This window comes from Macaca nemestrina, chromosome 17 (assembly GCF_043159975.1).
Source record: "Macaca nemestrina isolate mMacNem1 chromosome 17, mMacNem.hap1, whole genome shotgun sequence".
NCBI lineage: Eukaryota > Metazoa > Chordata > Mammalia > Primates > Cercopithecidae > Macaca > Macaca nemestrina.
The window spans coordinates 65775016-65799785 of NC_092141.1; the positions used below are offsets into that span (position 1 = coordinate 65775016).

At 42.6% G+C, this 24770-nt stretch overlaps 1 protein-coding gene across 3 annotated transcripts in view; it reads right to left on the bottom strand.

Annotated features, from left to right (window-relative positions):
• The window catches only part of LOC105472124 (signal transducer and activator of transcription 5B), a 91170-nt gene that overhangs the window by 31390 nt on the left and 35010 nt on the right, over nt 1-24770 (bottom strand). For 2 of the 3 annotated variants that reach the window (XM_071083170.1, XM_071083169.1), the window contains exon 2: nt 2224-2361. In XM_071083170.1, the coding sequence (XP_070939271.1) occupies nt 2224-2351 (128 nt within the window). In that variant the 5' untranslated portion in view covers nt 2352-2361. Of the gene's footprint in view, nt 1-2223; nt 2362-24770 lie in introns of those variants that run through there. The other variant, XM_071083171.1, reaches the window with a different exon arrangement.

Genomic DNA, 24770 nt, shown 5'->3' on the forward strand with positions numbered 1-24770 from the left:
GAGGCGGAGGCTGCAGTGAGCCGAAATCAAGCCACTGCAGCCTGGTGACAGAGGGAGACTCCGTCTCAAAAAAAAAAAAAAAAAAGAAAAAAGAATTGAAGATTCTTCATTAAAATCTTTATATTCTTAAGAAAACCAAAGCTAAAACAATTTCAAGTTTTCCTTAATATCAACACAAGTCTTTTAATTCATTCAGTGAGAACACCAAACGGGAACTCTGCTAAGTGAAATCTGAAATTAACAGAAACTTCCTACTCATGTTTTTCTAAATCCTCCAAATCAGGAAAACAGGAGAGAAAATGAAAAGGGAGGGGAAAGTACTAAACAAGGTACAGCTGACATTCTCATATTTAACTCATTTTTCCCCCTCACTTAATTACATGAAGCTGAGATTTTTTTAATTGCCTAGAAAATTGCCTTTCTTTGGTGATCTTTAGTTTCTGAACGGAAATTTGCTACTAACACTCATTGCGATTATTCTAAGGCAACATTACTGATAGGTAGGTATACAGCCCTCTGCAAATAGCAGCATCAAAGCTGGCTTCTCTGAGGGACTGTAAAAGAGGACCCCTGGCTAAGATGGTGAGGCTTGAAGTATCAAATGAATATGCCAGATCGACTGACAGACTATAACTAAGCAGCAAGCTCCCAGACCCTGAGCAGTGTACATCCTGCTGCCTGGTGTGTAATAATGATACTAATTAAAAACCTGCGCTGTTAGTCGACTGCACTGTACTAATTCTAAAAGAAATTTAAAACAACTCTCCCCTCCCCCAAGTATGTAATCAGTAATCTGGAAAATAAAGAAAAATTAAAATGCTTGTCAAATCTACCACCAGAATGTAATTAGTGTTAACATTTGGGTATATTTTCGTTTAGTGTTTTTTGTTTTTTGTTTTTTTTTAAAAAGGCAATCTCACTCTGTTGCCCAGGCTGGAGTACAGTGGTGTGATCTCGGCTCACTGCAACCTCTGCCTCCCGGGTTCAAGCGATTCTCGTGCTTTAGCCTCCGTGTGGAGTAGCTGGGATTACAGACACCCGTCACCACGCCCAGCTAATTTTCTGTATTTTCAGTAGAGATGGAATTTTGCCGTGTTGGCCAGGCTTGTCTCAGAACTCCTGGCCTCAAGTGATCTGCCTGCCTCGGCCTCCCAAAGTGCTGGGATTACAGGCATGAGCCACAACACCCACCTAATTTTCTTTTAGTCTTTATGTGTATATATAAAATACATATAAATTAAAAACAATGTCTCCACTGTTAAATTATTTTTAGTTTTTTGTTAGATGTAAATTTATTAAGAAATGTAAAATAATTTACATTTAATAAAGTATAAGAAATAAATTATAATTAAATTATATGCTTATTCACACCTATCTGCCCCATTAAACACAAATTATTATTATTTTTTTGACATAGGATCTCGCTATGTTGCCTAGGCTGGCCTCAAACTGCTGGGGTCAAGCAATCCTCCCATCTCAGCATCCTGGGTAGCTGGGATTACAGATGTGCACCACCATGTCCAGTGAAACACTGAATTATTTGGAGATGAGGGCTTTAATTTTGTTTGTTTGTTTGTTTGTTTTGAGACAGGGTCTTGCTCTGTTGCTTAGGCTGGAGTGCACTGGTGTGATCATAAGTTACGGCAACCTCTGCCTCGCAGGCTCAAGCGACCCTCCCACCTCAGCCTCCCGAGTAGCTGGTACTACAGGTGCACACCACCACACCTGGCTAATTTTTGTATTTTGTACAAAGACAGGGTTTTGATATGTTGCTCAGGCCTTCCTTGAACTCCTGGGCTCAAGCAATACACCTGCCTTGGCCTCCCAAAGTGTTGGGATTACAACACAAGGTTGGGCTTTAATTTTTTTCATACAAATTCTATTACTTAGGACACTGCTAGGCATCCTATGGGCACTCGAAACATATTTGTTGGCTGCTCTTTATTAGCAGTAATATTCTAATGCTTTTAGACAGTATTTACTATTAAAGGGAACAAATCCTATTTTAAAAATCCCAAGAGTTATTCCATCCCCTCAATCTAAGATGGGGTTAAATACTTTTCATGTATAAAAAGAAAATTTTTTAAAAATACCTTTTTATGGATCACATTTAAAAATGTTTAAAAATACAACTTTGAAAGTTGCCATCATGACATCTTTCTAACCAAACTCCAATATTCTTGTGTTTCACAAAATATGATGCAAACATCCTTGTTCACCTACCAGGCTTGGCTTTCAATCCACTGGGATAAATAATGCCGCACCTCAATTGGAAAATGCTGGCCGTACAACGCTTGCATCTGATGAAGGGCTTCTCCTTGGAGCTGCTGAGCTTGTATCCACACAGCCATGGTTTACAATCTGTTGAACAAACAATCAGTGCTTTCGGTGTTTTTTCTTTATTTTCCCCTTACATCTACCAGAGTAAATATTCACATAGTTACCAAGGTAAATGTTTTTATTTTATTATTTATTTTTATTTTTAATTTTTTGAGACAGTCTTGCTCTGCCGCCCAGGCTGGAGTGCAGTGGCACAATCTTGGCTCACTACAACCTCCGCCTCCCCAGTTCAAGCGATTCTCCTGTCTCAGCCTCCTGAGTAGCTGGGATTATAGGCGTGCATTACCATGCTCGGTTAGTTTTTGTATTTTTAGTAGAGATGGGGCTTCACTGTGTTGGTCGGGCTGGTCTTGAACTCCTGACCTTAAGTGATCCTCCCACCTCAGCCTCCTAAAGTGCTGGGATTACAAGCATGAGCCACCATGCTCGGCCAAAGTAAATGTTTTTAGCCCTTTTGATAGACTGAAGACAGTATTCTTGATTTTAACTTTAAAATGTTTTCAAAATGTAGACACTCGGCCTGGTCATGGAAAGATACACAGTTGGGTCTATGAAGCTCTGACTATGAAACGCACTAAGGTCTTATAAGCAAAAGTACAAAAGGAGTATTAGGGAAAGAATTGCTAACTTTGACATCGTAGACATATTCTTTACTTTTGTTCAAAATTGTCAGCCATGGTAAGCAGCATTTCAACAGTAATAAATAATTAACAGAGAGTTTTTTTTTTTTGAGACAGAGTCTTGCTCTGTCGCCCAGGCTGGAGGGCAGTGGCACGATCTTGGCTCACTGCAACCTCCGCCTCCCAGGTTCAAGCAATTCTACTGCCTCAGCCTCCCAAGTAGCTGAGATTACAGGTACCCACCACCACACCCAGCTAATTTTTGTATTTTTAGTAGAGATGGGGTTTCACCAGGCTGGCCAGGACAGTCTCGAACTCCTGACCTCAAGTGATCCACCTCAGCCTCCCAAAGGGCTGGGATTACAGGTGTGAGCCACTGCGCCCAGCTGAGAGATTTTTTTTTTTTAAATCACTTGTTTTAGATTTGTTATTTTGACTTCAGAAATATAACAAACATATGTCGTTTTGAAAAAGCCCAGTAAAAGAAAAGTAAAAGCATCTAAAGCGTGGATTGAACTCTATTCATTATCACTGGTTACCTAAGCAGCAATGCTTTGCACACACAGAGCACAGATTTATCTGGAAAAAATGCCCCAAGGTTCACCTCCTGAGTTACTGCTAAGGAATTTATGAAGCAATCTGTTAAATTATAGCATTTACAAATCTTTCAGACACAAAAACAATACATTCCACCTAAGAGTTAGAAATATGAACCATTATGCTCCAATAGCAGGTAGTCTCCTTATTTTTTTTTTCTGAGACGGAGTCTCGCACTGTCGCCCAGGCTGGAGTGCAGTGGCATGATCTCGGCTCACTGCAAGCTCTGCCTCCCGGGTTCACGCCATTCTCCTGTCTCAGCCTCCCGAGTAGCTGGGACTACAGGTGCCCGCCACCTCGCCCGGCTAATTTTTTTTTTTTTAGTGGAGACGGGGTTTCAGTGTGTTAGCCAGGATGGTCTCGATCTCCTGACCTTGTGATCCGCCCACCTCGGCCTCCCAAAGTGCTGGGATTACAGGCTGAGTCACTGCCCCAGCCAGCAGTTTCTTTTTTTAACATGTTCTTGATTTAAAAAAAAAAAAAAAAAAAAAAGGCTTTATAAAACTACCATGATGCCCCCTCAGACTCACCTGACAATTTTTAACTCATTTGGCAGACACTCTTTGGGTTTGACCAGATTAGGGCAGAAACATTTGGGTAGACTGGGAAGGGACTTCAAGTAACTATAAGGACTGAAAATGAATCTTGCTCTAACACTATTTTCCAGAATGTAGAGTTTGGTATAAGGCAGGGTTATCTTGAATTCCATCCCACATGATTTGGCTACTGATTTGCACAACTCTCCTAAGAACTAGGTTACAGTTAGGGGCTGGTGACTTGGACTTGGATTTTGTTTACTACCAGAGACTGCACAAGTGTGTTAGGAAGCAAAAATCTCTTCTGTTAGTTGTAGTTGTCTGATCACATAACACTGAGCTATTTATGGGACAAGTCAGTTAGCCAACGATGAGGTGTAGGGGAGTGCCAGTCATCTATTTCAGACTTGTGCAATGCTATAGAACACTTGAGAAGTGTATAATTTTATTTAGGGCTTTTAGGCATTAAGGCTGGGATCACTGTAAGAGCCAATTTGACCCAAGACATCAAATTTCAGTGGCTGTGAGTTCACCAAAACACTTAGGAAAAACAGCTCTCTCCAGAAGCAACACTGGAAGTCACTTAACTGCACAATGTATTTTTTAATCAAATAAATCATATCACAAGATTTTGGAAAACTAGAACAGATACCAAATCATGATTTTTGGATGAACGATAAGGAACAGATGGCCAGGCATGGTGGCTCATGCTTGTAATTCCAGCACTTCGGGAGGCTGAGGTGGGCAGATCACCTGAGGTCAGGAGTTCGGGTCCTGCCTGGCCAACATGGCAAAACCCCGTCTCTACTAAAAATACAAAACAATTAGCTAGGTGTGGTGGCATGTGTCTGTAGTCCTAGCTACTCAGGAGGCTGAGGCAGAAGAATCGCTTGAACCTGGGAGGCAGAGGTGGCAGCGAGCCAAGATTACGTCACTGCACTCCAGCCTGGGCGACAGAGCCAGATTTTGTCTCAAGAAAAAAAATTATATAAGAGATGGATGAATGAAGGTGCTTAGGCACTTAAGTATATGGAAGAGTGGCCAGACGCAGTGGCTCATGCCTGTAATCCCAGCACTTTGGGAGGTCGAGGCGGGCGGATCACGAGGTCAGGAGATCGAGACCATCCTGGCGAACACGGTGAAACCCCGTCTCTACTAAAAATACAAAAAAAATTAGCCGGGCGTGGTGGCGGTCGCCTGTAGTCCCAGCTCCTCGGGAGGCTGAGGCAGGAGAATGGCGTGAACCCAGGAGGCGAAGGAGCTTGTAGTGAGCGGAGATCACGCCACTGCACTCCAGCCTGAGAAACAGAGCAAGACTCTGTCTCAAAAAAAAAAAAAAAAAGTATATGGAAGAGTGATAAAAGAATGAAGAGAAGAATTCAGGTGTTAATCTTCCTAAGTAGTAAAGAATAAGAAGTAGGACCTCACCATAGCTCTCAATGAATATATGAGTGATACCAACAGATACAAACGTTCTCTTGCATCTGCATTCATTAGGTGAAATGACTCAAGAGACAAAAGAAGGAAAGCTATGAAAACTTTTATCTCCCCAGAGACTCCTTCCCAGCCCACTCAAATAAAATGGCATTCTGGTCACTCTCTATCCTCTTAATCTGCTTTATTTTTCTTCTTATCATTTAGCAATTCCTGATATTGATCATATATTTGCTTACTCACTTCCCACCAGGGTGAAATCACCATGAACACAATGACTTTGTTTTGTTCACCGTGCTTTCTCCTGGGTCTAGAACGGTACCTGGCACATAAAGCATCACAATTTTTTTGTTGCATAAATAAATGTATACATACAATTTGACCGACTCCATCGGCTCTTTTCAAAGTTATAATAGAACAATATACCAGTATGAAATACCAAGGCATGAAAACAGAACAGATTTCCATTTAAATAATCAATTATTTAATTTATTATTATTATTACTATTATTTTTTCAGTCGGAGTCTCGCTTGGTCGCCCAGGCTGGAGTGCAGCAATCTCAGCTCACTGCAGCGTTTGCCTCCTGGGTTTAAGCGATTCTCCTGCCTCAGCCTCCTGAGTAGCTGGGACTACAGGCACACACTGCCACGCCCAGCTAAGTTTTGTATTTTTAGTAGAGATGGGGTTTCACCATGTTGGCCAGGATGGTCTTGACCTCCTGACCTCATGATCTGCCCTCTTCGGCCTCCCAAAGTGCTGGGATTACAGGCATGAGCCACCACGCTCAGCCTGGAGCACATCTTATTCACGACTGTGTCCCCAGTGTCTAGTATGGTGGCTTGCCCATGAAAAGTGTTCAAAAAATACTTGTGGAGAGAATACATAAACAAATATTTAACATGCCCTGCTGGTCAAGCATATTTAGGAGCCTATTACTGTTTTAGGAAAGAAATACTGTGGTGATATACCATACATGTAGGGGTATTAAAAAATGTCACTCTATTTTGCCTTAAATTTTAGATTATTTCTTAGTTTTCATCAAAGAGTAGAACGCTGAGCTCTTAGAATTTGTCAGAATATTTTTACAATTCTAGTTGTGAACATGCCATAATAATTATTTTCTAAAATAGCATGCCATTTGAAGGATAATAGCTGGTAAATACCAAGTGGCAATCACCTTATTTTGATAAATACAATATAGTTTCACTACACATAAGTGCTTTGATAGAGTTGGAGAGTAGATTCTGCTCACTGCTACTCAAAAGTATAAAATAAAAGTACACTAACTAGTACAGAGTCATTTTTATTTTACTGTTAAACTGAAAATTATCTATATGTGAAATATGAGATGACTTACTGAGACTATCATAAAATTCTAAATACCCAGTTTAGGAAAAACCCAACTGTTTTCCCAGTTATGTGAATAACACCTAGAAGCTATGTAGTGGTTTTTTGTTTGTTTTTTGAGACAGAGTCTCACTCTGTCGCCTAGGCTGGAGTGCAGTAGCGTGATCTCAGCTCACTGTAGCCTCCGCCTTCCGAGTTCAAGTGATTCTCCTGCCTCAGCCTCCTGACTAGCTGGGACTACAGGCGCCCGCCACCATGCCTGGCTAATTTTTTTTTTTGAGACGGAGTCTCGCTCTGTCACCCAGGCTGGAGTACAGTGCTGTGATCTCGGCTCACTGCAAGCTCCACCTCCCGGGTTCATGCCATTCTCCTGCCTCAGCCTCCCGAGTAGCTGGGACTACAGGTGACCGCCACCACGCCGGCTAATTTTTTGTATTTTTAGTAGAGATGGGGTTTCACCGTGGTCTCGATCTGATTTCATGATCCGCCCACCTTTCCCTCCCAAAGTGCTGGGATTACAGGCGTGAGCCACCGCGCCCAGCTGCCTGGCTAATTTTTTTTTAGTACAGATGGGGTTTCACCATGTTGGCCAGGCTGGTCTTGAACTACTGACCTCAGGTGACCTGCCTGACCTCCCAAAGTGCTGGGATTACAGGCATGAGCCACCATGCCTGGCCGCTAAGTAGTATTTTTCTTCATACATGTCAGAACACTTCACCCCCTTATCAGGCTATGTCCACATGCCTGACATGAGTGGCATTCATCTAACCGACATTCATTCTTCTAACTGGCATTCAGCCAGCCATCAAACGCTACTCTGCATCCACAAGGACTGTACCTCTGTCCTCAGGACCCGCCCTCTTCTGCTTATTTACGGGTAGCTCCAATTTCAGTGCGTGATGTTCAGACAAGGGAAGTGGTTTGTTCTTTGGTAAACCATCACAGGGGATTCTCTAAAGACTGGGAAATGGATTCACAATCTTATTTTTAGGCCGAAGATAAGAACTATTTGAGCTCGAATGAGTTGCACTCTGTGTTCACAAGCATTTCAGAACAACCTAAAACAGCCTTGGATGCAGAACACGGTACTTTCTGAAGGCATAAGGCACCTACCTCAACCTTATATATCTGGATATACCCATGGGCTTGGAGAGCCAAAGAAATCATTCGGGCCCTCAGGCACTTGTTAATAAAAGTTTCAAAGTCTAATAGCTCAGAATGTTACAGGCTTACTGAAAAACCATAAAAATGAATGTCCACCACATAAATAAATGATATAAGTGAGTGGGATTTGGAGTAATTTTGTCTTAGTCATAAATATCTTTTCTCAGATGCTTTTCCTTTCTTTTCTTTTTTTTTTTTTTTTTTGAGACGGAGTCTTGCTGTGTCGCCCAGGCTGGAGTGCAATGGCCAGATCTCGGCTCACTGCAAGCTCCGCCTCCCGGGTTCACGCCATTCTCCTGCCTCAGCCTCCCGAGTAGCTGGGACTACAGGCACCCGCCACTTCGCCCGGCTAGTTTTTTTTTTTTGTATTTTTTTAGTAGAGACAGGGTTTCACCGTGTTAGCCAGGATGGTCTCGATCTCCTGACCTCGTGATCCGCCCGTCTCGGCCTCCCAAAGTGCTGGGATTACAGGCTTGAGCCACCGCGCCCGGCCCAGATGCTTTTCCTTTCTAAAAGTAAAATATAAACTATAACAAAGAAAAACATCACTCTCTCTGAGGACTTCCAGAACACTGTGACCAAGGTCTTGCCCTAGCTCAACTGCAGTGGAGAGTAGTGTATGACATTAGAAGGCCCACTGTGTATCTGCCAACTCAGCAAGTGAATTCTAGCATGGGGTGGAAGTAGGGGATTAATATGAATAATATTATGAACAATATGAATATAATAATATGAATAATATGAATCTAGCAGATTTGGTCTGCTGGATTTGTGTGTATAATTTAAAGCATTTTATAATTCCGATTCTCCATCCTACCTCCCCATCCCAGGGCCAAAGTCTCTAAACTGGGGTTAAACTTTTAGAGATAATGCTGAACTCACCTAAACATGGTTCTGTCAAAGACAGCCCGTTAAGTCTCTCTGTGCCTCAGTTTTCTTGTTTGTACAATGGGAATAATAATACTTATGCCCCTTAGGAGGCTGCTGTAAGAATGAATTAGTTTTATGTACATACCTAAAACAGTGTCTGGCTAAGAGCAGGTGCTCTGTAAGTACTCACTACTGTTCTTACTGTTGCCTTAAACTTACAAAACCAGCTTCTCTCTCCCATCTCTAATTTTAACTCAATTTAACAAACTTTCCAAAAATCAATCCTCCACAAATAGCTCTTGCTATCCTTCTCTTTAACCAGTATCTCCAGTATAAACGTTTCCATCCATCCATCCATCCATCCATCCATCCATCCATCCATCCATCCATCCATCCATCCATCCGAGACAGGGTCTTACTCCATCACTCAGGCTGGAGTGCAGTGGTGTGATCATGGTTCACCGCAGCCTCAAACTCCTGGGCTTGAGGGATCTTCCTACCCCAGCCACCCAAGTAGCTGGGACTGTGGGCACATGCCATCACACCTGGCTAATTAAAGAAAAAAATTTTTTTTTTTTTTTTGTAGAGACAAGGTCTTACTATGGTGCCCAGGCCAGTCTCAAACTCCTCACTCAAGTGATCCTCCCAAGTCAGCCTCCCCCAAAGTGCTGGGATTACAGGCATGGGCCATTGTGCCTGGCCCTTTTTTTTTTTTTTTTTTTTTTTTTAGGCAGAGTCTCGCTCTGTTGCCCAGACTGGAATGCAGTGGTGCCATCTCGGCTCACTGCAACCTCTGCCTCCCAGGTTCAAGCAATTATCTGCCTCAGCCTCCTGAGTAGCTGGGATTAGAGGTGCCCACCACCATGCCTGCCTAATTTTGTATTTTTAGTAGAGACGGGGTTTTACCATGTTGGCCAGGCTGGTCTTGAACTCCTGACCTTGTGATCCACCCGCCTCAGCCTCCCTAAGTGCTGGGATTATAGGCATGAGCCACCACACCCAGCCGTACCGGGCCCTTTTAAAAGATGGTATTCCTATTTCTTAATCAATTTCACTGGCACAAGGACTTCTACAGACAGGAACTTTTGGGAGGTGGTGGAAAGGCACTGTGAAGTCTGTTCTCTTATCTTTGAATGAAAGAATGGAGAATTGCAAAGGGTGAGGGTAGTACAGTAACAGCAAGGCTTTGATTTTGCCTTATGCATACTAAACTCTATTTTTTTTTTTTTTTTTTTTTTTTTTTTGAGATGGAGTCTTGCTCTGTCTCCCAGGTTGGAGTGCAGTGGCTTGGTCTCGGCTCACTGCAAGCTCTGCCTCCCAGGTTCACACCATTCTCCTGCCTCAGCCTCCAGAGTAGCTGGGAATACAGGCACCCGCCACCACGCCTGGCTAATTTTTTGTATTTTTAGTAGAGACGGGGTTTCACCATGTTGCCCAGCCTAAACTCTTAAAAAAAAAGAAGAAGAAGAAGAAGAGGCCGGGTGCAGTGGCTCATGCCTGTAATCCCAGCACTTTGGGAGGCCGAGGTGGGTGGATCACGAGGTCAAGAGATGGAGACCATCCTAGCCAAAATGGTGAAAACCTATCTCTACTAAAAATATAAAAATTAGCTGGGCGTGGTGCCATGCTCCTATAGTCCCAGCTACTCAGGAGGCTGAGGCAGAAGAATCGCTTGAACCCAGGAGGCAGAGGTTGCAGTGAGCTGAGATCATGCCACTGCACTCCAGGCTGGCGACAGAGCAAGACTCTGTCTCAAAAAAAAAAAAAAAAAGAGAAGAAAACTATCCATTCCTTCCAATATGTTCTTGAACAGAGAAGGCTAAGCCAGCAGGGAGCCATGCCTTTACCTATTCCTTCCAAGGACATATCTGACTTTTACTAATTAAAGTACAAAAAACAACTAATGAAATTTGAAGTTTTCATTTATTATACTGCTTTATGAATTATTAGCAACAAACATTCCAATTCATCTAATAAATAAAAATAAACTTCAGAAATAGGATGAGAAATAAATAACAGTTATCAGTGTTATTATTATCCCCCATCCAGATTTAAGAGCTAGCTAAGCACTTCCTATATTACTTATAACAAGTGCTTTTATGAATCTACTCTTAATCCTAAATCCCTCAGACGTAGGCACTATTGTTATCCCCACGTTATAGATGAGGAAATTGAGGGTCATCAAGATTAAGTAGAATTGTATCGTGGTGAAACAGTTTTCGAAAACTATCTGGCAATTCTACAAAAGGGTAAACATACAGTTACCACATTTCCAATAGTTCCACTCCTAGGTATATGCCTAAGAGAACTGAAAACATGTGTCCCCAAAAAGTGGGTATACAGGCCGGGCGCAGTGGCTCATGCTTGTAATCTCAGCCCTTTGGGAGACTGAGGCGAGTGGATCCTGAGGTCAGGAGTTCGAGACCAGCCTGACCAACATGGCAAAACACCATCTCTACTAAAAATGTTTTTTAAAATGAGCCGGGCACAGTGGCGGGTGCCTGTAATCCTAGTTATTTGGGAGGCTGAGGCAGGGGAATTACTTGAATCCGGGAGGCAGAGGTTGTAGTGAGCCAAGATCTGTGCCACTGCACTCTAGCCTGGAGGACAGAGCGAGCAGAGCAAGACTCTGTCTCAAAAACAAAACAAAACAAAAAAACAAAAAACAGATACACAAATGTTCACAGCTGCATTATTCATAATCACCTCATAATCACCCCAAAGTGGAAACAATTCAAATGTCCACCAAAGGATAAACAGATAATATGGATAGGAATGGATAAATACAATGAATAAGACAGAATATTATGTAGACGTTAAAAAGGAATGAAGTACTGACGCATGCTACAGTGTGGATGACCTTGAAATCACTATGTAAAGTGAAAGGCATGCAAGGGAACATACTGTAAATTCCATTTTTATGAAATATCCGGAATAGGCAAATCCATAGAGACAGAAAATAAATTGGTGGTTGCCAAGGGCTGAGGGGAGGGAGAAATGGGGAATGATTGCTAAAGGGTATGGGCTTTTTGAGGGGATGATGAAAATGTTCTGGAATTAGACAGTGGTGATAATTGTATAACTCTGAGAATATACTTCAAAGGGTGAATTTTGTAGTACATGATTATATCTCAGTAAAGCTATTTTTAAAAAAGAGGTGAACCACTTGCTCCAGGTCGGTCCCATACTACTAAGGGGTACTATCTGGGCTGGACCTACCTGAGAACCTGCACTTACTTGTACCACTGCACCAGGCTGCATGCATGTTGAGGACTTAAGGTGGCCTGCCATTTTCTATGTACTTTTCTTATTTTTTTTTTTTTTTTGAGACAGAGTCTCACTGTGTCACCCAGGCTGGAGTTCAGTGGCACAATCTCAGGTCACTGCAACCTCTGCCTCCCTCCCGGGTTCAAGTGATTCTCCTGTCTCAGCCTCGCGAGCAGCTGGGATTACAGGCATGTGCCACTGTGTCTGGCTAATTTTTGGAGTTTTAGTAGAGGCAGGATTTCACCATGTTGGCCAGGCTGGTCTTGAGCTCCTGACCTCAAGTGATCCACCCACCTCGGCCTCCCAAAGTGCTGGGATTACAGGCGTGAGCCATCATGCCCAGCCTCGTATAGGGATTTTGAGGGACAGAAAAAATATTCAATAGCAGCAATAAAGGATCAAGACTTCATTCATATTAAAATGGGACTAATATCAAGTAAGAAGGCTATCACATTTAGAAGTAGGTCAATACCAGAGCCATCTGCTCTTTAATTTTTTTTTTTTCTAAATACTACCTTATATGCAATCAGGAAGCCAATTCTCTTTTTTAAAAAATCATATTATTAAACAGATGGGAAGAGAACAGAAAGAATAAAAGCATTTGGCTCACAAAGAAACAAACAAGGAAAAATGTGCCCAGGCAACATAGAGACGATAATATTCTGGGAAGACAATCAGTCATTAATCTTTGTCACAGCCAAATCATTGCATATTATAATGGGAAGAACAGAGAATGGAGGAGAGGAAAAGGGTAAGGGAGGGAAGAAAGGAGAAGGTAGAAAAAGGACCTACTTACTAAATATAAAAATCAAGTTTCAATCAGCAGGTTACCATATATTTAAAACTCTCATCTAAATATAGGATATAAAGTCTTGGCCAAAAATGCACAATCTCAAAAATAAAGAGAGTAGACTCAGACAAGGATCATCACAGCTGCTAAAACCATTAGGTGACAGTTGTTGGGGAAGAACATTTAGTCTCAAAGTACTACTCACATATTACTTATTATTCACAAAGGGGAAAAGAGGCATTTCCGTGGATAAATCTGGAGGACAATACCTTAACCGAGTGATCAAACATCCCCAATCATGGGATAAACTGACATTATGTGCCTCCAGATATGATTTGCTGAAAAGAATACACAAACTAAATCATGAAGAAACAATCAGACAAATCCAAATTGTGAGACTCTCATCAATGATCCCACGCCCACCCAAAACAGGTAGAACTGTTCTAGGTTAAAGGAGACTGCAGAGACACAACCACCAAGAGCATAATTCAAAAACAAAAACACGACTGGACGCGGTGGCTCCTACCTGTAATCCCAGCACTTTGGGAAGCCAAGGCCGGCGGATCACTCGAGGTCAAGCGTTCAAGACCAGCCTGGCCAACATGGTGAAACCCTGTCTCTACTAAAAATACAAAAATCAGTTGGCGTGGTGGCGCACGCCTGTAGTTGCAGCTACTTGGAAGGCTGAGGCACAAGAATCTCCTGAACCCGGGAGGCGGAAGTTGTAGTGAGCTGAGATTGCGCCACTTGCACTCCAGGCTGGGCAACTGAGTGAGACTCTGTTTCAAAACAAACAAAAACACCCACAGCTCTAAAGTCCATTATATCATTATATATTAGATGTTGTTATATCACTGCTGAATTTCTTGTGACAATGCCATTGAGGTTGTGTAGGAGAATGCCCTTGCTCAGAGTAGATACAATGTCAAGTATTTGAGGGTAAATGGTCATGACGTCTACAACTTAACTTTGGAAGGAGAAACGGAAGAGTGACAGTGGTGGGGAGTGTGGGAAAGTAAATCTAACAACTGTGAACACTGGCTCAACCTAGGTGAAGTATATGTGAGTACTCATTGTTCTATTCTTTCCACTTTTCAGTCATTTATAATTTTTTCAAAATCAAAATTAAGGGCAAAAATTCCAAAAAAGAAAAACAAAGCAATGAGAGCAGAGGTTTGACTCTCACTGTGAAACTGTCCCTGGTGGTAAATAAAAATCTGGACTTCTGAGGCATTGTGCTGCAGCTTGTAGGCTACCAGCATGCAAGCTGGGCTCTCTCATGCCATGGTGGCCCACAGTGTATGTGTGTTATCATTATCTCCATGTCCAAATCCAGCCAGCAACTTCAGCCATCCCTTTGGGAAGAAGCTACATCTGTATCACTTTCCAGATGACTAAAAGCACTTGCTGTAGCCCAAAAATAATGACCATCTCCATTATGGAAAAATAAGAAATGATTTGAAGCTGGCATGTAGTCCTATGTTAGCTTCAGAATTTTTTTTTTTTTTTTGAAACATAGTCTCACTCTGTCGCTCAGGCTGGAGTGCTATAGCGTAATCGCTGCTCACTGCAGTCTCAACCTCCTGGGTTCAGGTGATCCTCCTCCCTTAGCCTCCTGAGTAGCTGGGACCACAGGTGTGTGCCTCCATGCCTGGCTAATTTTTTTTTAAGAGATGGGGTCTTGCTATGTTGCCCAGGCTGGTCACGAACTCCTGGGCTCAAGCGATCCTCTTACCTCGGCCTCCCAAAGTGCTAGGATGACAAGTGTGAGCCACCGCACCCAGCCAGCCTCAGAATTTCTTTTTTTTTTTTTTTTTTTTTTGAGACGGAGTCTCGCTCTGCCGCCCAGGCTGGAGTGCAGTGGCCGGATCTCAGCTCACTGCAAGCTCCGCCTCCCGGGTTTACGCCATTCTCCTGCCTCAGCCTCCCGAGTAGCTGGGACTACAGGCGCCCGCCACCTCGCCCGGCTAGTTTTTTGTATTTTTTAGTAGAGACGGGGTTTCACCATGTTAGCCAGGATGGTCTCGATCTCCCGACCTCGTGATCCGCCCGTCTCGGCCTCCCAAAATGCTGGGATTACAGGCTTGAGCCACCGCGCCCGGCCCAGCCTCAGAATTTCTAGTGAAGGTTTATATTTGTACTGTAATTCAAGATGAACTCATCCTAGAATGTGTCTCTTGGACAATTCAAATCTTTTAGTTCAGGAAAAAAAACCCTCAGCTACTACAATACCGTTTCTATACTACTTAAATGAAATACAATCCCTTTCCTCTTGTTTGAAAGTTAAAAACAAACAAAACAGGCAATTTATTAATAAATCTACATGTTACCAATATTTTCCCCATTAAAGTTCACGGCCTCCCTCTTACCATTGAGAATTACAATATTAATTTCTACCTAGCAAAATTTTCTTTGACGAGTGCCTTGATTTAGGCCCATTCCCAGGGATATATACCATTGGGAGAAACCAGAAATAACCAAAATGTCCAGAATAGGGGGATGATTAGACTATAACATATTAATCTAACGGGATATGGTGCAACCAGTTAAATTAAATGTAAAAACTATGTTGAAATATAAAACCATGTAGATGCATTTTTAAATTTTGATTTGATTTGATTTATTTTTTTGAGACACAGTCTTGCTCTTTCAACTGGGTTAAAGTGCAGTGGCACGATCTTGGCTCACTGCAACCCCCACCACTCGCATTCAAGCAATTCTCTTGTCTCAGCCTCCTGAGCGGCTGGGACCATAGGCACCTGCCACCAATGCCCAGCTTATTTATTTATTTATTTATTTATTTATTTATTTATTTATTTATTTTGAGACGGAGTCTCGCTCTGTCCCCCAGGCTGGAGTGCAGTGGCGCCATCTCCGCTCACTGCAAGCTCCGCCTCCCCGGTTCACGCCATTCTCCTGCCTCAGTCTCCTGAGTAGCTGGGACTACAGGCACCCGCCACTTCGCCCGGCTAGTTTTTTGTATTTTTTAGTAGAGACGGGGTTTCACCAGGTTAGCCAGGATGGTCTCGATCTCCTGACCTTGTGATCCGCCCGTCTTGGCCTCCCAAAGTGCTGGGACTACAGGCTTGAGCCACCGCGCCCGGCCTATTTTTATTTTTTTTTTTTGAGACGGAGTTTTGCTCTTGGTGCCCAGGCTGGAGTGCAGTGGCGCGATCTTGGCTCACTGCAACCTCCGCCCCCCAGGTTCAAGCGATTCTCCTGCCTCAGCCTCCCGAGTAGCTGGGATTACAGGTGCCCGCCACCATGCCCGGCTTTTTTTTTTTTTTTTTTTTTTTTTTGAGATGGAGTCTCACTCTGTCGCCCAGCCTGGAGTGCAGTGGCCTGATCTTGGCTCACTGCAAACTCCGCCTCCCAGGTTCAGGCCATTCTCCTGCTTCAGCCTCCTGAGTAGCTGGGACTACAGGCGTGTGCCACCACCCCTGGCTAATTTTTTGTATTTTTAGCAGAGACGGGGTTTTACCGTGTTAGCCAGGATGGTCTTGATCTCCTGACCTTGTGATCCGCCCGCCTCGGCCTCCCAAAGTGCTGGGATTACAGGCGTGAGCCACCGCGCCCAGCCGTATTTTTTGTATTTTTAATAGAGACAGGTTTTCACAATGTTGGCAAGGCTGGTTTCAAACTCCTGACCTCAGGTGATCTGCCCACCTCGGCCTCCCAAAGTGCTGGGATTACAGGCGTGAGCCACTGTGCCCAGCCCTAATTTTTTTATTTTTAATAGAGATGGGGATTCGCCATGTTGGCCATGATAATATCCAGGTTATAACACTGTCTTACCTGGGCAGCCTTGATTTAAGTAGAACATGAAAACGGTAAAAATTCAGAATTATAAAAAAAAATGTTAAAGAAATGCAATTATTTCACTTTCAAATATATAGTGCCTTAAATGTGTTTTCAAGTAGTGATTTAAGACTGTTAATAATAGATTAATTTGTAATTCTGACATATATTTATATATATTAGTGGCTCTCTTTCATCTTTGGTATGATTAAGCAAACTTGTACCAACTGTAAACATGACGAAATACACAGAAATCCACTCACAACAGTACCAGAATTTCTTTAAAATAAAAAACTTTCTAGCTCGCATGGTGACTCACTTCTGCAGTCCAAGCTACTCAGGAGGCTGGGACAGGAGCGCTCCCAGGAGGTCAAGGCTGCAGTGAGCTATGATCACGCCGCTGTGCTCAAGCCTGAGCCACAAAGCGAGACCCCATTTCTAAACACAAACAAACACATCTCTTACCTCTAATCACATACCTGAACACAATTGGTTCATGTGAAGGCCCTTGACAGTTCAAGAGTAACAATTCAAGGCCTCTAGAAAGCTATCGTTACAAGAGCAGATCACAGGAAACCTCAGCTGTTGGTTCCTAACTTTGCTCCTACTCAAAGGCCAACAGAACTGGGGGGATATCTTCCTGTTTTGTTGATATCAATTTATTTTGTGACAACCTATACCTAAAACCAACACAGGGTTTGCATTCCCCCTGGATTCTTCATTACCCCAGGAAAGTGGGACAGATCAGACCAGTTTCCAAGAATAGAAGCACTGCAGGGCAATCTTGCTAAGGAGGCCCTGAGATGTTTCTCTCTGTACTAATCTCTACGTCTTCTATGTACATCAACACAAACCTTCACCCAACCATCTCTGCCATCAACAGCAAATCTAGGGAAGAGACCAATAATACCTTAGAAAAGCATACCTATCCACCAAACCAAAACTAAACGCAGAAGGACATGGCAGTTCGCCCCATTTTCCAGGTAGCTGTGTTCTCTTAATTTGCCATGAACTAAAATCTGTTTCATTTTTACTTAGACATAACTTGAATATGTCACTTAAAATAAAATAAAAACTGAACTGAGTATGTTTTAATTAAAGCAATACAAAACTGAAATCTCTTTTAAGAGAGAAATGCCTCATCAGCCGGTTAGTTTCCTTGTTTGCTTACTGGGTGATATGAAACCTAATTATAGCTTTCTGAAAATAATCCCAAGTTGTGGGGTGTCCAACTACCCGTGTTTAAGTAAAACAAGTCCTGCATAAAAAGTGGATCCAACGAGTAGCAGGTTTGTTAAGAAACTAAACATTGGCCAGGTGTAGTGGCTCACACCTGTAATCCCAGCACTTTGGGAGGCCGAGACAGAGGATCACCTGAGCTCAGGAGTTCAAGACCAGCTTGGGCAACATATCAAGGCTCTGTCTTTACAAAGAAAGCAAAACAAAAAGTAGTAGCATATGGTGGCACACACCTGTAGTCTTAGTTACTTGGGAGGATGAGGGGAGAATCACTTGAGCCCAGGAGTTAGCAGCTGCAGTGAGCTATGATTGCACCACTGCATGCCAGATGGACGACAGAGCCAGACTCTGTCTCTAAAAAAAAAAGTATGAAAGAAGCAGCTAATTCTGGGCCAGGCACAGTGGCTCATGCCTGTAAACCCAGCACTCTGGGAGGCCGAGATGGGAAGATTGATTAGGCCAGGAGTTTGAGACAAGCCTAGGCAACATAGTGAGACTCCATCTCTAAAAAAATTTAAAAATTAGCCCCGTGTGGTGGTACATGCCTGTAGTTCTAGCTACTCAGGAGACAGGCAGGAGAATTGCTTAAGCCCAGGAGTTTGAGGCTGCTGTGAGCCGTGATTGTGCCGCACTCCAGCCTGGGTGACACTGTGAGATCTTGTCGTAAAAAAAAAAAAAAAAAAAGAACCTTATTCTAATTCTGAGAAGATCTTAAATAAGAACTTATGTCTTGGCAAATCGAAATGTTTGTCCTGCTAGGGGAAAAAAAACAACAAACAACAGCAGATATCCAGGTACAAAAAGCAATTACCAGGACATTTAACATTAAGATGAACTGAAATTGTGCACAAAATAATTGTCCATATTTACTACAGCACTCATAGTGGGAATAAATAAAATGCAATTACTTTTGCTAAAGTAAACTACTTTTTCTGGTAACAGACTGTCTCTCACTATACCTCTAATAGTGGATCTACACACAACTTAGCATGGTGTAGGAACTTGAGTGCATGCTCCTACAGCACACAACAGATGCACTGAAAGGCTCCCACCTCAACTAACAGCTAATGCTGCAAGGCATCAGCCAGGATAACGGCAGAGCCCTTCTGTGTATGTGTTCTTTCATAGGCAGCACTGTTACCGGAAGAAGCAAAGAGCAGCGATTTCCTTCCAAAAGGTCAGCTGCCTCAGACAGACCAAACAGAAAGCAGCGAATTCTTGCCAACTTCCCCTCCTGCTTCTGCAGCTAGTACGCAATAGCATTTAGTTTCCAGTAAAGCTCCAGATAAAAACAAAGCAAATGTGAGACCCAGAATCTATGCAATGTCAGTGTCTCGCTTGACTGAATGAAGGGCAGTAAGATCATATGGAGCTATACCTTTTCAACAGTGGTGGAAGTGTTAGGAAGGTGAGATTAAACATGAGGAAAAGGTCAGGACTGGAACCATCTAGATTTTATACCAATGTCCAGAAGTCTCCATCTAAAAATAAGACGGTAGGCCGGGTGTGGTGGCTCAGGCCTGTAATCCCAGCACTTTGGGAGGCCAAGGTTGGTGGATCACTTGAGGTCAGGAGTTTGAGACCATCCTGGCCAGCATGGTGAAATCCCGTCTCTACCAAAAATACACGAAATTAGTTGGATGTGGTGGCACGCGACTGTAATCCCAGCTACTCGGGAGGCTGAGGCAGGAGAATTGCTTGAACCTGGGAGATGGAGGTAGCAGTGAGCCAAGAATGCGCCACTGCACTCCAGCCTGGGCAACAGAGCGAGATTCCATTTCAAAAAAGAAAAAGAAAAAGAAGATAATATTTTAGAGATAATAAATGCAGCAACAGATAAGGTCCCTAGTCGACTGATAAAAAACGAATAAATTTTGAACTTTCTTATTCTCACAATAAAGTCAAGTCAGTCATTGTACAACATGCTAGGGCACAGGCAGGGTTCAATGCTGACAACCAGTAGGCATATATACAATGAATATATAAGTTTCTTAGATTAGACATGGAGAAAAGACTGCAAAACACATAACAAAAAGGGGAAGAGAATAGAAAATATAATTTTTTTTTTTTTTTTGAGATAGGGTCTCACCCTGTCACCCAGGCTGGAGTGCAGTGGCGTGATCTCAGCTCGCTGCAACCTCCGCCTCCCAGGCTCTAGCAATCCTCTTGTAGTCTCCTGAGTAGCTGGGACCACAGGTGTGTGCCACTATGCCTGGCTAATTTTTTGTGTTTTTGGTAGAAAGGGGGCTTCATTATGTTGCCCAGGCTGGTCTCGAACTCCTGAACTCAAGCGCTCCACCCACCTAGGCCTTCCGAAGTGCTGGGATGAGAGGCATGAGCCACTGCGCCAAACCCAGACTTCTTTAAATTAAGAGAGTTTTAAACTACATGAAAGCCTATGCATTCAATCTTCCTAGAGGAGCAAAATTAGGCCCTTCTGAGTATAAAAGTGTAGGAGAAGGAAGGGAAAATGATGATTTTAAACGTTTTCTCAACCAGATCAGTTCCGGGCTTAACTATCTACATAAAACTTGCGAGAAAATGTTACGGGCTCCTACCGAATGTCGTGGGCTCTGTGTGGTTTCTAACTCGTTAGTTTCAGGTTGTGGTGGCAACAGAGATACCAGGGTTTTTGTGAGACAAGCAAGATCTTCTAAAAAGTTTGGGCTTTGATGATGGAGAGTATTTTAACCCCACTCTGAGAATACCTAGTTTGAAATGAAGATAGTATGGAGTTCAAGGAAAAACGTATTAGTTTGTTATGTTAAATTAAGCTACCCACACACCCACACTAGAAACTGTTTTGTGTTGGAAACAAAATAAATGACTTCATTTCCAAGCCCTTCCTATATTTAATCACCAAACCTTAAATAACAGCAAAGCATGGGAAATAAGAAAAATAAAGTACTAGGAGCAGTAGTAATAGAATTATAGTAACAGTAGTAGTAATAAATATTCAAGGAGTTTTGTCCACCTTCGGAGCTCAGGCTGTGAACCACAGTGCTTTAATTATTGAAAATCATCACCAGGCTGGGCGCGGTGGCTCATGCCTGTAATCCTAGCACTTTGGGAGGCTGAGGCGGGCAGATCGCGAGGTCAGGAGATCGAGACCATCCTGGCTAGCACGGTGAAACCCCATCTCTACTAAAAATACAAAAAATTAGCCAGGTGTGGTGGCAGGCACCTGTAGTCCCAGCTACTTGGGAGGCTGAGGCAGGAGAATCACTTGAACCCAGGAGGCGGAGGTTGCAGTGAGTGGAGATTGCGCCACTGCACTGCAGCCTGGGTGACAGAGTGAAGTTCTGTTTAAAAAAAAAAAAAAAAAAATCATCACCTAGTCAAATGAGTTTTTCCTGACAGAGATACTTGCAGTTTAAGATTCGTTTATAGCATGTGCCACAAAATAAATTATCACAAAATGCAATTCACAAATGGATACAAAAAGATTATTTGACAATCCAAAAACAAGGCTTTAAATGAGACTCCCCTCAGGGTAAGCAACAAGAAGACAAACCTCCAAACACAACCAAAGGACGCCATATTTGGGGGGTGGGGGTTCACCTTCATTCTTTTAAATCAATCAGAAATTAGCCAAAAGCTTTAGATTGTAAAAGTGAGTGGGAGGAGAATAACGAGAACTGTCCTGGGCGTGGGTAACTTTCCCATAAGGCCAAAACCTAGATCCTGACCACTTGTGGTCAGAATTAGCAATGCAACATTTCCTATAAGAAGCTGAATTGTTAACTTTGTTAAACTAGTTCGCAAATTCCTTAATGGATTTCCACTAGTTACATTATTATCCATCACCAATATTTATCATAGAACATCTGAAACTCAGGCTTTCTAACGGCAGAAAACATTTTGCATACAGGGGGCAATATCATTAATAGAAATGAGAAAGCAACTTGTTAAACATTCCAGTGTGTAAGACAGGATAACAAAGGATACTGAAGTTAGCTGCCATCTGGATACCTGTTCACATGATACCAATAACTAAACAGCAACTTCCCTGATGCTACTGTGCACTGGGTTGGAGACAAGGTATATATGATAAATTCCTACTATAATTAATACATGTTAAAATGAAAATATACAAATAGATTGGGCACAGTGGCTCACACCTGTAATCCCAGCACTTTGGGAGGCCAAGGTGGGCGAATCATAAGGTCAGGAGTTCGAGACACGCCTGGCCAACATGATGAAACCCCATCTCTACTAAAAATACAAAAAATTAGCTGGGCATGGTGGTGCATGCCTGTAATCCCAGTTACTGGGGTAGCTGAGGCAGGAGAATGGCTTGAACCCAGGAGGTGGAGGTTACAGTGAGGCGAGATTGTGCCACTGCACTCCAGCCTGGGCTCTGTCTCAAAAAAAAAGAAGAAAAGAAAATATACAAATAACTATGTTACTATTGATGTACATTAAATATGAGTTGAATGCTAGGAGATCATCTGGGTTCTCCAAGCTATGCCATCAAGACAAAGAAACTCTGATACAGAAGGCAACATCTGAATTTAACAGTGCTGTGCGATATGTCAAGGGGAAATTTGGGACAAGGACGCCTGGCAGTTCCATAAGCCTAGGAAAGGTGCCTCAAACAATCTTTAACACCTTTAGCTAGAAATAGAATCAATACAATATTTGTATCCAATGTCTTTGATCATTTTGATCATCCTATTTTTAAAAGATGGGATGTTTTCCTCCTTTAGAATTAGAATTTACCCTACACTCTGGGCATAAGAACCAAACAACTAAGTTATCTGCTGGCCAACTAATAGACTGTAAGCCATCCAGGAGCGAGGACCATGTCTCTCTGATTCATTTTGATTTCCCTAATATAGTACTTCACACACATGGTTGGTATTCAGTAATTGTGTATGGAATACAATTTTTATAGACCTCCATGTTACAAAAAGGACCTAAATTGGGGGAAATGGATGGTAGGTCAGTTATTTCCTTCAGGATATTTTTAACACTGTGGAGGTCATTAACTTGAATCCTTATTACAGGAATAATGGGAGTGAATCACACTTTATAGAAACTATGACGGAGATTTTGACTCATCATTGGTGCTAATCAAGGTAAACATAATAGCAAGTTGTGCCACCCTCGTAAACATCGTGACAAGTTTGTAAAATAGAGCTAACACTTTATTGCAGCAATTTCAAAGAGAAGAATTACATGAAATATGATGATGCTAAGATGAGCTGAAATTCCAAAGAAAGCATCTTCTCTAAGCAAACTAACCTTTCTTTTAATTATATCTCAAGAAAGAAGCTGAGTATAAATGAAAAGCACATTTGTCAACAATTCACTCCTTCAGTTACCATGTATGCCACTAACTACAATCCAGAAAGATTTATGATTGTGCCAAAACAAGATGATGAGGTTCTATACCCAGAATGTAGATTAATGTTAGAAGGATGACTCAGGACTTATGGCATCAGTCTGATAGACACTGAACCTCTTTCTTCTTTTTTTTTCATCTCTGTGAGTTCTTCAACTATAGGATAAGAATGCCAACTTAGGAAGATAATTCAGTAAACACAGCCACCTTTGACTACAGACTAATTTTTATCCAAGATGTATTTTCATGTAGCAAAGTAAATTTAGCAAATGAAAATATGGTCCTGACTTGCTACGGATGTCCCCTATCTCTGCCAAAAATGACAAGCTGCTTGCTCAAAAGCTGTCACTAATTAGCAGCTGCTGCTGTAAAGAAAACCAAAGTAAGTGCCAATAAAAGCATATTGAACTGAAAGAGGGCCCTATGACAAGAAATGGGAAATGCAAGAATCTATTTGTGACTAGTAAACTTACATAAATACTAGCAATCTAAATTTGGGAGAAGTAGAGGCAGGGCAATAATGGCAATACATATCTATTCATATTTAAACAGGAAGGACTGAAAGAGTCTCCTAACATCCTGAAAGTCAGAAATATCAAGGTATGGGTGTTGCTGAATTCCATCACAACCATTTCCACCTTTCCAATAAGAGCCGGTCTTGGTTTTGGATGATGATTATTATTTTTGGAGACAGGGTCTTGTTCTGTGGCCCAGACTGGAGAGCAGTGGCATGAACACGACTCACTGCAGCCTCTGACTCCTGGCCTCAAGTGATCCTCCCACCTTTGCCTCCCAAAGTGCTGGGATCACAGGTGTGAGTCACCGCGCCTGGCCTGGTTTTAGATAATTTCTCGTTGTCAATACTTCCGTCTCTGGCACTTTAACACCTGCATTTGTAGACATTGTAAAAATAAATTTTATTTTATTTTATTTTATTTATTTTTATTTATTTATTTTTTTTTTGAGACGGAGTCTCGCTCTGTCGCCCAGGCTGGAGTGCAGTGGCCTGATCTCAGCTCACTGCAAGCTCCGCCTCCCGGGTTCACGCCATTCTCCTGCCTCAGCCTCCCGAGTAGCTGGGACTACAGGCGCCCGCCACCTCGGCCGGCTAGTTTTTTGTAGTTTTAGTAGAGATGGGGTTTCACTGTGTTCACCAGGATGGTCTCGATCTCCTGACCTCGTGATCCACCCGTCTCGGCCTCCCAAAGTGCTGGGATTACAGGCTTGAGCCACCGCGCCGGGCCGGTTATTTTATTTTATTTATTTATTTATTTATTTTTTGAGACGGAGTCTTGCTCTGTCCCCCAGGCTGGAGTGCAGTGGCCGGATCTCAGCTCACTGCAAGCTCCTCCTCTCGGGTTCACGCCATTCTCCTGCCTCAGCCTCCCGAGTAGCTGGGACTACAGGCACCCGCCACTTC